This window comes from Anopheles aquasalis, chromosome 2 (assembly GCF_943734665.1).
Source record: "Anopheles aquasalis chromosome 2, idAnoAquaMG_Q_19, whole genome shotgun sequence".
NCBI classification, from domain to species: Eukaryota; Metazoa; Arthropoda; class Insecta; order Diptera; family Culicidae; genus Anopheles; species Anopheles aquasalis.
Window position 1 is genome coordinate 63,425,647 of NC_064877.1, and position 15,000 is coordinate 63,440,646.

Below are 15,000 nucleotides of genomic sequence, written 5' to 3' on the forward strand. Positions count from 1 at the left end.
CATGATATCGTGTTCCTGTGTGTGTATCTGTGTGCGTGCGTGCGTGCGAATAAAAAATCACGCAAAAAATTTTTTGAAGGAAATCGCGGTGCAAACGAAAGACGACGCAGCTTCCCTTTTCGCGATAAAAACACAGAACGGGAATTTCGATGCAGCCACCCTCGGCATGAGGAGTGTTCCGCGGTGATCGTGCGTGAAAAAGGTGCGACCCTCGATTCCCCCGGTGATAACACGGCAGCAGGGAAAACAGGCAGAAAAGTGTTCTCCCGGATCCGGCCCGGGCGGCGAAAATCTCACTCGGCAAAAAGGAGGCGCCCCTCCAACCGGCCATCAGGGCTGGACAGTGGACCTTGTCCTTTTCCAGGCCCTTTCCTGTGTGTTCTCTCGCGGTGTTGTGCAAAGAGTTTCGCCTATTCTGGCCCCCAAAATTACACCCCGGAAGCAAAAGACGCGCCCGGAAAAAACACCCAAAACTCCGGATGCAGGAATTCCGGGAATCTTGTGGTGCATTCCGGGAGCCACGGGAAGTGCGTGTGTGGTGCGTTTGGCCCTGCGGGGGAAGGGGTGAAAATGCGGAAAAGTCCCCCCCAAGAACCGGTGACCGGCCGAGTGATGGTCGAGGAGGAGGAGGAAGGAATCACTTTCATCGTTCGTCCATTTTTCATGCGCTCCCCGTGTCGTGCGCCCCCTTTTTTCGTGTCGGCCTCCCTTTGTGTGTCCTAGTGCGCGCGCGGAGTCCTTTCTCGGGTCGTTGAACGTTTTGCCCTCTCCAGCCCCCATTTTTGGCCCGGAAACGAGCGGGATGCCTTTTTGGTCAATGAAACTGCTGGTGCTGATGATGGCCGCCGATGGTGTGTGCAGAATTTGCGGAACTTTCTTCTTCTTCTTTCGCCGCTCGCAAAGGGGGCATCTTACTTTTTGATGCTTTTTTTATGTTGCGTGCGCAAACCGCAGAATGATGGTGTTGGTGCCGGAGCGGCCACAGATCCCGTTACTGCTGGGCTGACGCCGTCAAAATTTGCGCATTTCCTGCAACAGCTAGGGCGCGTTGCACAATTTGATCCATTTCTCCGCCAACTTGTTAACATAGCAGTCTTCTGGGGTGTTTTAGTTTTTCGTTAGCAACGCAGTTGATCCTGTTTCTAACCATATCTAATCGCGTGTCCCTTGTTTTCGTACGCTTCAGGCATAACAAAGCAGCATCATCATCAGCTCCAAACTAGCGAACGGAACGACGGACACGGTGCGGGCAGGGGACGGCCGCCGTCAGAACCAATCGCCAAAAACGGGCAAATCATCATCGTTTCCGTGTGAGTGGGGAGCCATCATCCGCGGTTGTTCTGGTGCCGGGTTGGTGCTGAATGGAGGTGTAGAAGGCGCAGGTGCCACAGGAGAGTGAGCGTCTCGGGGCGGGGTGCTACTAGCGCCATCCACCTCCACCGCGAAGAGTGCGTGTCATTGTACCGGTGGCGGTGGCCGCGGGATCGTGAAAGCTCCCTCGAGTGGCGACGGTGGTGGTGGTGGTGTTGTTGTTTGTTGATGATGCACGTCGTTGCTGCTACTACTGCTGCTGGTCTGTTAGTGAAAGCGGCTCCGTTGTTTTCAGCACCCAGAGTTCGTCTCATCGAAGGGTAAACACAAGGCCCACCCGCGGCTAGTTTTGTTGTTCGCCAGCAGCAGAAGCAGAAGAAGAAAAAGAGTGAGAGTGAATTGGTGGCGCCGATTGTGAATGTCGTGAAAAGTGACCCACCATCAGAAGCAGAAGCGTGCGGGGTGGTCTTGTTCTCATATTAACATCATAAGATGTCCTTGCCTCGTTTCCGTGTAACGGCCAGTGATCAGGCCGAGTGTAAGAGCCCACCGTTGATGTGAAGTGGTGATCATTGTGTTACCTCGAGATTGATCCGTGTCCAGGGTAGCAGCAGTAGCCCCCGAGTAGTGTGTCCTTCAATAAACCCGGCCTGCTTGGTGTATCCGGTGTGTGCGTGCGTGCGTGCGTGCGTCGCTAGGCAACAATTGGGATCGATTGTTGCTGTGCGTTCGTGTCAAGTAGCGTTTGAAGAGAGGTAGGCGGCAGCAAGAGTAGGATGGTGGTTCGTGGTGCGATGAAGTCACCATCGGAATACTGCCGTAACGTAACAACCATGACGCAGAAGCGACGGAACGTTTCGCGAAGATACCGTGGCCACCACTGGCCGACGGTGGTCGGTTCCGTGAGCCTGCCACTGCTGCTACTGCTATCCTGTGCCGCAGAAAGAGGATTTGCTGAAGGTAAGTCATCGGTGCGCCACACAATCACGATCATTCAGCTACTACTTATTCCCATTTTGAGGATCACCCGTTTCAGCTTGTTGTAGAAAAGGTTCGATCGTTTAACATCCCCCTACCATGACGGTGCAAAATTCATATCCGCTACCGATTCGTCGCAGCCCACGATACGTCATCGCGTCGCTCTTATCTAATCGGTGCAAAAAACGTTCGAGGTTAATCCAGCACCAAATTAGCGCGCAGGCGCTTAAAGCATCACTCCAGACATTTGATTGTGCAATCCATGCGCCACCACCAATCGAGCCATCGAGCAGACCACGGTGTCTGATCGTGGGGCAGACGGAAGGTGCTAACGATCAAAGCGCCAGCACACCAATCCCCGGGGTCCGAATCTAATCATCGATACCGGCGATCTCGCGTGGAATTCACGGAGTAGTAGTTTGTAGTTCGGGCGCGCACGCGTGTGCGTGCGCATCCGGGGATATTTTTAGCGATGAGGTGTCCACCTCGTACACCGCAACTCACCTTCCCCCACCACCACACGCGCACAATGTTGCTATTTCTGGTGGGGTGCGGCCACTTCTGGTACGCGAGGTTGGCGTTTGGTTATGGCCTAGACATCCAGCGACAAATGCACGTTGTTGTCAATCGTATCACTCGATCGATCGTCCGATTGGTAGTCTACACCCGGTATTAGTTGTATAGCGCACGAGCAGTCTGGCGTCCATATACGGTGTAGAGTGGTCGATGTAAACAAACTCTTAAAAACTCGTTATGTCCCGGTCCCCCTGGTCCCGGACATAGCAACGAGCGGTGTGCGCACCGGTAGCACCAAGTGAATGAATGGAATGGAGCGGAGGAAACCAATGGTACACGCGTGCGGCTGATTGTCGCCTGCAGCAGGAGAGAAGATGGAAGGGAGGCTCGAAATGGCGCCCCGAATGGGGATAGGGGGTCCCCCGGGGGGTGACAATGCGATACCACGGTCGTTTCGCTATCTTATCAAGGTTGTCTCGGGCTCGGCAGGGCGATTCAGCATGAAGCGAAACCTGTCGCGCCCGTGTTGACACCAGGAATGCGCGAGTCTATGTGGCACCTTCAGCGCAACGGCCACCTTTTGCTCACTTAATCGTCACATTAATGTATGAAAAATTAATCTGGTAGATTAATAAAAAGGGGCAGCTCAAGCGCACAATGCGCACCATGAGACAGACGGAGGCTGGCCTCAGACTGGCGGCGACATCATCGACCGCGATCATCGATGATCGTCGCTCCAGCCAAGTCCGCACGCCAAGACGAATGAACTGAATTGACCCAGTTTAGGTTCGCTGTTGCTTCCCTCTGGCGCTGCCTTCTAGCACCCGATCCCCGCCGTGGTACATTCCAGTTCCCCTGTCGCTGGGGCTCATTCGTCTGGTGACGCTTCGATCGTGGCTCTCGATATGGGAGGGTCTTGAATGGGTGTGGAATGGTAGCGCGCAATGGAACGCTGCGCCAACGGCGGCCGATGACTTTTGCTGCATGTATCTTAAGCAATCGCACGTGTCTGGTGCATGTGCCACAATGCGTACGGCGTGCAAAAAACGTGCGCAACACCAGACCGGCATAAGTTGGCTGCGTGGCTGCGTGGCTGACTGGCTGGCCGGCTGGCTGAGTGCTGCTGCTGCTGGAGGGGTCCAGCGAGGATCGCGGATCGTCTCGTGTCGCTAATTGGCGAGATATCTCGTTCAATTGTTCTGTGATGACTGCCTGTGCGCCTGTGGGGGTGTGTACATCGCTGTCGTGTGGAGGTGTGGTAGAGTTATGGAGCTTTATTGTTTTCACATTTCTAGCAGCGAAACATCCGCTTGTGCGTCGTAGAGTTAATGTAAAATGATTTTGAAAAAAAAAAACGTTAAAGGAATATTTAACAAACGTTTTAGAACGGCTGAACGCATAATGTGTTTAAAAATATACCCCTTAAGGCTCCGGTATTTAATTTTGTTTTGTAACACATATTTTTAACATTTTTGCCTGAATGCTGATCCTTTCAAGAACATTGTGTAAAATTTTTGAATCAATCGAAGCAAAACTGACAAAGTTATAGATTTTTGAAAATCCGCATTTCATACAAGGCTTCATGCAGCTCGCTAATTTGAAGAGCGTTTTCCAAAACCAACGTTTTCAAATCGACAGACAATTTTTAACACATAATCTGTACACTACTTACCAGGAAGCCCCGTCGAGATTTTATGAAAATTGTGGATACTTTTTTTTAAACAAATCTTTAAAAATCGCGTTTTTAAGCAAAATGAGAAAAAGCATCATTTTTTCAACTTCAAAAATCTGCCAAAAATCGATAAAAAAGGAAATTCAACAAAAACTCGACGGGGCTACCTAGATGACCCATCACGCAGCTAGGATGGGCACCGGAAAAAGTATCTTTTCGAAGACACAACTGCCTAACTTTAATGCCATGGATGAAGTTTTTAATAAATCTTCCCCAAAATAGAACTAAATATTCTTCAAAAGTGGTAGTTTAATATGCCATTCACTTGGAAAAATAATGTTGAATGGTTACGTTACAAAAAATCGTCAAAAATGATCCTCTTTTTGGCCAGAAACTACCGAATTACCGATCGTAGATCAACTTTATAATAGCTCTAAAACTGGTTCGCTGGAAGTTGAAGTTGTTTTTTTTTTAATTGAAAAACGGCCATGTCCGCACCAGTCCAACTCGACGACTGTTCAAATCGTATCGAGGCCAGGCCGCAAAATAAATAAATAAATATATCTCTAGTCTAGACAGGCACCACAACCCCAGCCTCTAGTGCCGAGGTTCGGTGGCATGACGCTGACGGCGTTTGGTTCAGCTACTACACTAGTCCACATTCTTCTTCTTCCCTTCCATCGGTTCCGATCCGATCCTCGCTCGCCCAAAAGTCGTGCGTCGTCTAGTTTAATAAATCGTTCGAAATCGTCACAAATCGTCGTCTGCGTCGTCGTCGTCGTCGTCGTCGTGGTGGACTTAACGTGCTCTGCGCGCTGACCGAGAATGCAAATGTGATCGCGCTCTCGCACACGAGTACCGACCGGGGTGTGATATCTTGGGTTTTTCGATCCGCCCTGGTCAATGTGTGGTGAGGGAAGCGCTTGTTTCGCTAGACCAGCAGACAGGCAGGGGAGAGAAGTGGGCTTGTTGCAACTGGCTGGTCCCGGCCCGCCCCGATCGTTTTGCACACTCTGGTTGTACAGATGGGAAACAGGTTTTTCGGAGCGACAGCTGCAGCTGCAATCCCCTCACCACCGTCTGGCGGTGTCTGGTTACGGGTGTCTGGCCGTGGATCTGGTCCCGCGATCTTCGCGAACGTCGCTGTCGCGCCGCCGCGGCATATGTCTAGCCCGTCCTAGACAGACGCGAGGCGACTCTGCTGCGCAGACAATTTGGCAACAGACGCTGGAGTGGAGGGAAGCTTGGTAGAGGACGCACATATGGTGCTGGCCCCGTGTCTCGCCAATCTCACATTCTGGATCTTAGGCGCGGTTGTCTCGCGATTTTTTTTGCTGCTGCTTGAGACGCAGACGTGGTGCTGCTGCCTGCCCTTCATAGACGATCGCGACGATCGCGACGATGATGATGATGATGGGGATGATGATGGCGGCGGCGAGTGTTAACTCAATTTAACGTTTTGCATCCGTGTGAACATTAATAAGCTGGAAGAAGCGGAAGTCCGCTCGAATGGAAAGCATATGGTGCCTGACTCTCAAAGAGATAGACGGGTGAGTTAGAAACACAACGCGGCACCGTGTAAGTGGCTGCCAACAGAAAATACGATATGCTGATACGATGATGCTGGTGTTAACGGGCGGGCTATGAATCTGTGATCGAAATGCGATTTGGAAATGCTTTCATTTTTATCTCTTTTCAATTTTTCACTTCCTTCTTTGCGGATCGTGCATTGCCAAACGGCATAATTACAATTTATTAGCCATTATCATAAAGATTGTAAACCGAACCGAAGCTGTAACACATGCCATACGTTGTGCGTCGCGACGGGTGTTTCGGTTCAGCCAGACCTTCAAGGAGAGTGACAAATTGGGGTCACAACCGGTGTCCTCTGTTTGCACAGTGTCTGGGAGTTGCGGTGGTAAAACAAAAATAAAATGAAAGAAAAGAGAATTATGATGGGTTGTCGATGGGTATGCGGTACTGATCGTCGCGTAAATTGTCTGCAAGGTGATCGCACACTCATAGCAGCCACGCCTCACATTGTTCGTGCCAAAGCTTCAGCAACAATGTTCGTCTGATTCTTCACTAATTGAACATCAGCTTGGTTTTACCGTTGGTTCCCATTCCATCTTATAAACATTACGTCATTACGACGTGGTAGCTGATCACTACATCTCGCGTTCTCTTCGCCAACTCGTGGGCACCATTTCAAGGCTCGTTTTGTTCACGTAAAGAAGGGATTGAGTCGCGAGTGCTTGGTACTTCATGTAGGATGGCGAGGCGATGCTGTGCTGAGAGTAAGATGTACAAATTATTCATTTTTACCAACAAACACGGTTCCGTTTGGCGGCCGATCATACCCCGATCCCACCTTGCGGAGGAGTGGAGCGAAAATGAAATAAAGCAAACGAGGACAGCAAGTAAATTAACACAAAAAAAAACATTTTTTTCTCCCTTGTCACCAACCATGTTGGAGAAACAGGTTGAGCGGATTTTGGACGCGCCGGTCCTTCCATAGTTTGGTTCCGTCTGCTGGTGCGCGCTTGATGATCACTTTCATCGGCGATCCACTGAGTGGCGATCATAAATTAATGGGAGGAATAATTAAAATTTTAATATTTTTACCCCCCGGACGGTCGGTCGCGGTTGAGTGTGGTGCAAGTGCACTTGTTTGGTGGCTCCCGGACGATGACGAAAACGCGTCACCGTGACGAAGCCAGTGGAACGAGGATTACATTCGGTGGTTCGTTTTTTTTCTTCTCTTTTCGCGGGGAGGCAGAGCGAAGGAGGACCTCCCGCACGACGCGTCTAATTAATCTCGAACCAATTACGTTTACGATTGCATTCCCATCGTTCTTTCGTTCTTCCCCCACCGCGCGCGCGCGCCATCTTGTTGGTGATGCAAATCAATTAATTCGTTCCCTGCGTTCCCGTCCACTCTTCTTTTGCCACCGTCACGGAGGTTTGGTGTTTCCGCCTTCAGTTCAGAGTTGGCTAGCCACCGGAGGACTTGGTTACTTGGTTGGGGAAATCCCCCCCCGGCCGACTGGTGGCGGCGCCGGTTGCCTGCCCCACCAATTGCCAGCATCAATCGTAAGCAATCGCCGATAAATCGTCTTCTTCGTGGTGGCCGGGGAAGAAGGGGTGGCAGAGACGGTGGCCAATGGAATGATGGAAGGCATCATTGAGCACGCGTTGGCCGGGGACGGGGAGCCGGATGGATTGACCGATGTTTCGGTCTCTGCAATGTGATTGTGCTTGTTGTGGCACAAGAAGCGCTTCATTCGCCTTTTTTTGCTTTTGCTGTAATTAACTACTTTATGCGAAACACATTTACAGTATGCAAAAACAAGTTTATCTACCCTCATTTGTTTCATTGTACAGTTTTTTATTCCACAATAATGTAAGCACCATTTTTTCTCTAAATTTCAACGATGCATTTCAGTTCGTTTAATTCCAAAAAACATCTTTTGAGGCTTATTTTATGGGTTTATCGCCAAAAATTAATGGATTTATGCAGCTAAGAAGCGTGTTTTGCTTACCTTCTAATTGTTTTTCCTGTTCCTTACCTCGTAATTGTAATATCTTTGTTTCTAGGGAGTATTTTTGAAAATTGTAAAAAGTCTAGTGAAGAAGAATAAAAGACAAAACTATTAATATGTGAAAAAACAATTTTGGGCTGAGGAGATTTCCACGACAAATCAGCCAATAGCTAAGTTTCTTGCAAAAAGTGGATAAACTTTTGTTTTGTATACGCTGTAAATGGTGGGCAGTTGCTTTCAGTTGCGTGGACTTTCAGCGAGATAATCTGTTCCCGCCCGGCTGCGTGGCTTATGATAATCTTTTATAATAAAATCAGTAAGCAATCAGTTGGTCGGTCGGAGCATCCATATTGTATGAGGCAAATACTCTAATCGGGACTGATCAGAAGCCCTCCCCCCGGGGGGGAGGTGGCCTCAAATTGTTTGTCTGTATCAGGTATCAGTTCCCATGTCTCAAGGAACAGCCCAAGAAGTCATGTATGGTGTGCGTGGCAGTGATTTCATAGGCCATCGCTAGTAGATGGCCGATTGAATAACAATTACACGCAATGCTTGCGCGCGCGCGCGCGCCGTATTTGCCAAGAACCTCCGTCTAGACGAGTCGCCAGACGAGTCATTGCTTGCTGCTGGCATCCAACAACGGCCAGGGAAACTGCAACACCCCTCAGGTATGCACCGGTAGAGAGCCGGCTGGCTGGTTGGTTGGTTACATTGGTTTGAAATGCAATCGAGTAAAGAGACGTGGCTCGGTATTTGCATTGGCATTTTAATTGCTGCTTTTTGAGTCCCGACAAAAAGCATCGGCATCCCAGGCACGGGCCTGTAGGGGTTTATCAGTCGTTCCCGATCAGCCGCCCAAGATGCCCAATTAGTAAAGCTGCAGAGGGAACTCCTGGTTCGTGTTTGTTATCCGGAGCCGGAAATCATTAGCGTTCGTTTCCGAATTCGAAACACTCGAAAGAATGCAACAAAAAGCCACCGAAAAATCCGAAACCTACAAAACCACCTTATTGCTGGCGTGCTGGATATCACTTTCACGCGGACCAGCATTTGAGTATGAGATCCGCGATCCATCTATGCGGTCGGTTGGAATTTTGTTCAACAAGCCGATTTTTTTCCGATCTCCCTTCCTCTCTTGTTGAAGATCATAAAAGCATAACGCTACCTACCCCGCCCTTGTTCAGGCTGTGTCCTGTTAGGGGTGGGTAGCGGTTTTTATGTTGAACCCACTCGATAACAGGCGCACGGTAGGCTGTGCGTTGGGAGCTGCCCTGAGCAACATGATTGATGGCGTGCGTATCAGCGCCCTAGAGAGGGGGAGAGTTGGGTGGCACAGCATAACGCATCTCGCACTTTCTCTCTCTCTCTCTCTCTCTCTCTCTCCACCGCCCTCCGGTGCATTATCTTAGTTTTATTTCGATGCAAAAAAAAACAAATCGCAAAAACAATGATCCAGCAACTGGCGGTGGTTGGTGTGAGGTGGTGGCCACGGCCACGCCACGTTAGTCGACGCACCGGTAAACATCGTTGCGAATGTTGTAAATGCTGCGATTAATCATCTGCCAAAAGCGATCATCATCGATCAGAAGGTGTCTGCAGCACCGTACTAGCGAGGTGTGAGATTGTGTTTTTCGAAAAACTAAAATTAATCACCGACAAACGCTCACCGGGAGTGCGTGTGCATGCGCAGCAGCAACACAATCACACCAGCAGCAGCATTATAATGAGGATTTAATACTGGCGATGATAATGACGATCGTGCTGGCATTGTTTTTCACGCCACGCCTGGAAAAAAAATGCGTGCGATGCGATCCTGAATGCTCTCGATCGAAATTGAATCCCTAATGAGAGCCCCCTGCCCCCTGTTTAGCTTTAGCAGCAGCAGCAGCAGCAGCAGCATCACACCTATCCCGTACTTTGTGTAAAACATTGTAACCTTCTTCTACTGTGAGGGCATTTCGTTCCGCAGCCAGAACATCGTCGTGCTTGCCGCTCATTTGCTATGAAATCCATCAATCACCCGATCCACGGACCGTTTCCTCCCTCGGTTCGCGTCGGGAAAGTGTTCCAGGGCGGGTGAACGATTGGCAACTGGATTCGATTGTGTCATTGTGGAGTGTGGTTCCGCGTCAGGCGCTAAAAAAAAGGTTGTAGTAGTTCCGTTCGTTGCACATTCACTCTTATCAGCCTCTTCGGTGCTGCTGCTGCGTGTGTTATCGCACTTAACGGTTCCGTGTGGTCGCTGATGGTGTTGCTGCTTGGTTGCTGTTGTTGTTATTGTTGCGATGATTTCAGGTTTTTTTTACCTTCCACTACAAAGAGAGCGCGGCGCGTGCAGCAACTGGTAGCCTTGGGTTTTCCAGGCTCCACGAGTTGGAAAGGGAGAGGCCACATTCGATGATATTTCGTCGCTGATCAACAGATCAACGTCCCGTCGCCGGTCTCCGGGGGGACATGTGCCATCATTGGTTAAAGGATTGGCATGCTCGGTGGCCTGTGTGCCCCTGAGTGCTTCGACAGCCGACAGCCGAGTCTTCCGTGACGTATAATTCCCTATCGATGTTACATTTTACCCTCCCTCCCGGCACCGAAAATTCCCCGGAGGTTGTTGCGGTGAAATTGGAACCAAACGAAATTAACGAAATCCAACCCCAGGGAGGGGGTGGGGGAAGCCGCAGGAAAGGGTAGAGAGTAGTGGAGGAGAAGAAGTAAATTATTACCCGATAAGGTTGACTTTTTTTGGGATGGGAGCGGAATACTGAAACTAAACTGCCAACAAATAAGACAAACGTCTCGATAAGAAGCATGAAAGCCAATTTGGTAACAATATTTGTAAGCATATCTCTCGGGGGGCACGGAAGGATCAATCCCCATTGCTCCGTAGTGTGGTTTCGATCAAATTCGCTTGATTTTCCCTTTGATATCGCCGCACTCGCGCTTCTTCTCGTCAGCTAGTTAGCCTTCATCGTCGGTGACCCCACGGCCGGGGACCCCCCGTAATTGGTGAACCGACGAGACACATACACACCGACAGGTCCACTGAAATGTCCATAAGTGATTGAGCGCACGCTATCGATAGCGAACGACGATATGATCATCATTGAACCGACGCAACATGCTGTGCGTCATTCGGCGATCTATCATCTGCTGCCAGAGAGAGTGCCGCCATCATCAGCGATGGTTTTTTTCGGTTTTTGGGGGATTGTGGGGTCGTAGGATGTTGTTGATGTTCCAGCAGACAGAGCAGTTGGTGGAGATAATTTTGCTCCACATTTTTGGCGCCATTTTTGGCCGGCCACCACCGGGACTGCCTTAGTCACGGACAGATGGGTTGGTCAATTTGGTTGGTGCGCTGCCTCGTCTCGGGCAGTAAATCATAATCCACTCGCTCTCGTTCTCGTACTTGTTCTTGTTTTTTTGTTTCTCCCTAGAAGGAGGAATCGGTGTCTTATAGAGCGACTTTCAATCTATTTGTTATACGAAAGCGTCTAAGCACATTTTACGTTTCTTTTAGGTTCTTTATTTCAACAAGTTCTTATCCATATTTCTGTGTTCTTAGCCTTTCTTAACTAATATTGATTTTGAAATTATTTTAGAAATTTCATTTTGAAGAATTTTATAAGTGTAATCTCTAACTTATTCTCTTATTTGCGAATTTTCCTAATTGCTTTTTAGTCGTTAACTAAATAAATTAAATTTCTTTTCGGTTCTTCATTCTTACTAATTCTTATCTCTATTTCTGTGTTTTTATTCTTTCTTATCTACAACTTGTTCTGTTTTTTAATATTTTTGCTACATTTCAGTCGAGTTTTTGTTTCCACAAGAAGAAAAAAAACCGAAGAAATTCCCACAACATTCATCTTTTTTTTTCTCTCTCTACCCAGACACATTCTCTGGCCCTATGCAGCAGTAGCTAACAGATTTTTCGCCTCGGGAAAGCAAAACTGCTTCAAGCTGCTGCTGCTGCTGCTGCTGTTGCCCTTCATCACTTACCAAACCCCCTCCTTACCAGTCAATTGCGTGCCGTAGATCAGCATTTTGCGTAGATTGCGTTCGTCTTCTTTGTGTGTACGTGTGCCTTCCGTGCGTGCCTGATACAGATGGATTCTGGCACTACCACTAGCACATACAGCAACCCAACCCCCTCCCCCTTTTGCCCCCCTTCTCTCGACACAGCATGACGGATGACGTTCTGTGTAAAAGGTCATTTCCCTTTTTGCCTTTCTGTTTCTTCTGCATTTCTCTCTCGTTCTCTCTCTTTCTCGGGGTCTCTCTCTCTCTCTCGTGGAAAGTTTTTCCCGTTTCCCGCCAATGTCACCAACCGATGACGGTCGGTCGATTTGGGGTGTCTCCCCCAAAGTCTCGGCCCAGGAGGCCTTTTCCATTCCCCACCTCCCCCCTTTTCCACTCGACTTCCATTCGCTCTCTTGCATAGCTGGCAGGCTGGCAGGCTGGCTGCCATATGATTCTGTTAGCTTCTTGTGGGGGGGGGGGGGGAGACCGGCTGATGCTCGTCTCGTCTCGTTGACTTGGCTTTGGATGATTCCCCGGGTGCGTTTTTCTTCCCTCTATTTCCGTTCCGTTGCGTCGGTGCGTGTTTTGCTTGTGCCGTTTTTTTTCCTGCGGAGAACGAGGCCTGGGTTATGTTGCGTAATGTTGAGGATGGTAAACGCTCTGGTGGGCTTAAAGGGGGGGGGGGGGATGGATGCCACCAGTCCTTTCGTCCTTGCTGCCGCTGTGAAGGTGTGAGTCCCGTGAGTTTGATGCGCTGGTGAAGACGATGAGAAGAGAGGCTTTGCTTTCAATCAATATTTACATCTTTTTTTTTATTACAAACAAATGTTATGTAGTGCCATTTTTCTTACACTTTGACACTCGCACCCCTTTTCGGTGTCTTTATTGAATCCAAATCCAGATCAAATTTTGAAAATCAAAGGCAGAGGCCAGCGCTTCTCTTGTATGTGTGCTCTGTGTCATTTTCCATATATCAATGAACTCCCTCCCACTCTCTTTGGTGGCTCTTTCCCTCTCTTTTTCGATTTCGTCTCGTCCATTGACGTCGCGTGGCGCCACGCGGAACAGATCGCGCAAAGCGGCAGTCTGCTCTTAATTATGCTGCAACTCACCGAACCCGGGATGGAGGCGCCTCTCGCTTCTCCTCCTGTGCGATGATGAATGATGAAGAAATAATTGCTCCGCACATAAACACACGACGACGACGACGGCGACGACGAGAGCTGTTGTGTCTAGCGCTTGAAGGATGCGTCGCATCATCGCGAGTGACATTCTCGTCTGGCCCCCGGTTAGGGGGCTTTGTTGCCGTACGCATCCTGTTTGGTGCGTGCGTCTGTGGTCGACTAGCGGGTGCGTCTCGTCATCCGAGTGTGAGGGGGGGAGGGGGGGGGGAAGCTGCTGAGTGCTTCCTTCTTGAAGCTCGTAGCAGCTCCGGCTGGCGTGTCTGGTGAGCATTAGAGCTGCTGGCTCTCGCGTTCTGATCCGGGGGTTTTGTCTGGTGGAGACGCCCGGTACCTCACACGAAAGCTCGACCGTTTCAGGATTTGTGTTTTTCCCGGTTGCTTTTGTTTCGCTTCCATTTCCCGCCAGTTTCCTTTTCTTTGGCGTTTTTTTTTCTCGTTTCGTACCCGGCGTGCCCGCTGCATCCGTGTCTTTGTTCGATTTATCATAAAGAGTAATGAACAGAGAATGGGGAAAAAGGTTTGCGAGGAGCAAGTGTGTACCGTCCGCCTGGTAAAGGTGGCCGCCATTCCCTTGAGACGATTAGACGAGAGTGTTCTCGGTTCGCTTCGCGGTGTCTGGAAGTAGGATCAACATCGCACACTACTACCACTACCACTACCACTACTACTGTGCTAGGAGCTTCTTCTTCTTCTACTGCCACTCCTTTTTCCCGCTCCTCGCCCCGGACTAATGGCAATCGTTGGAAAATGGAAAATTAATTATTCTTCGGTTGGCTGGCTCTCCAGGGCCCAGCCTCGAGGTTCCGTTTGTTTTGGAGGTTCCGCATTCGCTGCCCTCTAGGTTCATTATCCTTTTTATGTGTGTGTTTGGGTGTGTGGGTGTGTGCGTGCCAGGAGAGTGCTTCCTGCTTTTGTGCTACTGCTGCTCATATTTCACCGGCGAAAGCAATGTTGCCATTTTGCGGTATTGGACGTACGTTAGTCCACACTCTGCGCCGCTGCTGCTGCTGCTGCTGCTGCTACTACTCTGCTGACTGGCCCCGGAGGTCTGCACCGGAGATCTCGGTACGTGGTTTCGCACGGAATCCGGCCACCGCGCGTGATGGATGTTGTTTAGATTGCGAGAATTAATTTCAAAAAGTGGTCAAACAATAATCGCTACTTCTGTGCGGTGGAAAGATTTTCCGTTATTTTTGCTTGGCCAGCACACTGCCTTAGTCCTTGAAACGGGAGGGGAGAGAACGGGAAGTTGGTTAATTGTTTCGGTCGTTCGGTCGGTCGCTGCATAAGAGGAAAACTAAGGACGACAGCAGCAGGAGTAATGCGTAAGTGTTTCCGGCAGCGCGCTTTTGTTGCGCCATTTTATGTGCCCCGCGTTCATCTTCTTCAGCTTGCGATGCAAAGCTTTTGTTATTGTTTTTTTTGGGTTTTCGATAAAGCAGGCTCTTTCAATTGAATTTCTCCCATTTCTATTTACTCCTCTTTCGTTTTTGGAGCTCCGTGCTAAGACAATTGCTTGCAACAAACAATGCGAATCGAAAAGGGGGTGCTGAGGTGGAGAACGCATTTGAAGTGTGTTCAAAGTGATAAAAGCTATCGCTTTCAAATCGAAACAAGACACTCAACCATAAGCAAAGCAAAGGCAAAAGTGCAACAGCGAGCGAGCGAGCGAAAGCATCATCGTGGTAAACGGTTCTGCTAGACCTCAGCGAAGGGACCAGGGCCAGGACATAAGCGAACATAATAGCAGTCAGCTGGTATGAAGGGAAGGTTTGCAAGAAGC

At 49.5% G+C, this 15,000-nt stretch overlaps 1 protein-coding gene across 4 annotated transcripts in view; it reads left to right on the forward strand.

Annotated features, from left to right (window-relative positions):
- The first annotated feature begins 60 nt into the window (after nucleotides 1–60).
- LOC126570617 (TGF-beta receptor type-1) overlaps nucleotides 61–15,000 on the forward strand; it is a 75,484-nt gene continuing 60,544 nt past the window's right edge. For 2 of the 4 annotated variants that reach the window (XM_050228531.1, XM_050228532.1), the window contains exon 1: nucleotides 1,130–2,271. In XM_050228531.1, the coding sequence (XP_050084488.1) occupies nucleotides 2,088–2,271 (184 nt within the window). In that variant the 5' untranslated portion in view covers nucleotides 1,130–2,087. Of the gene's footprint in view, nucleotides 203–324; nucleotides 375–1,129; nucleotides 2,272–15,000 lie in introns of those variants that run through there. The other 2 variants (XM_050228528.1, XM_050228529.1) reach the window with 2 other exon arrangements.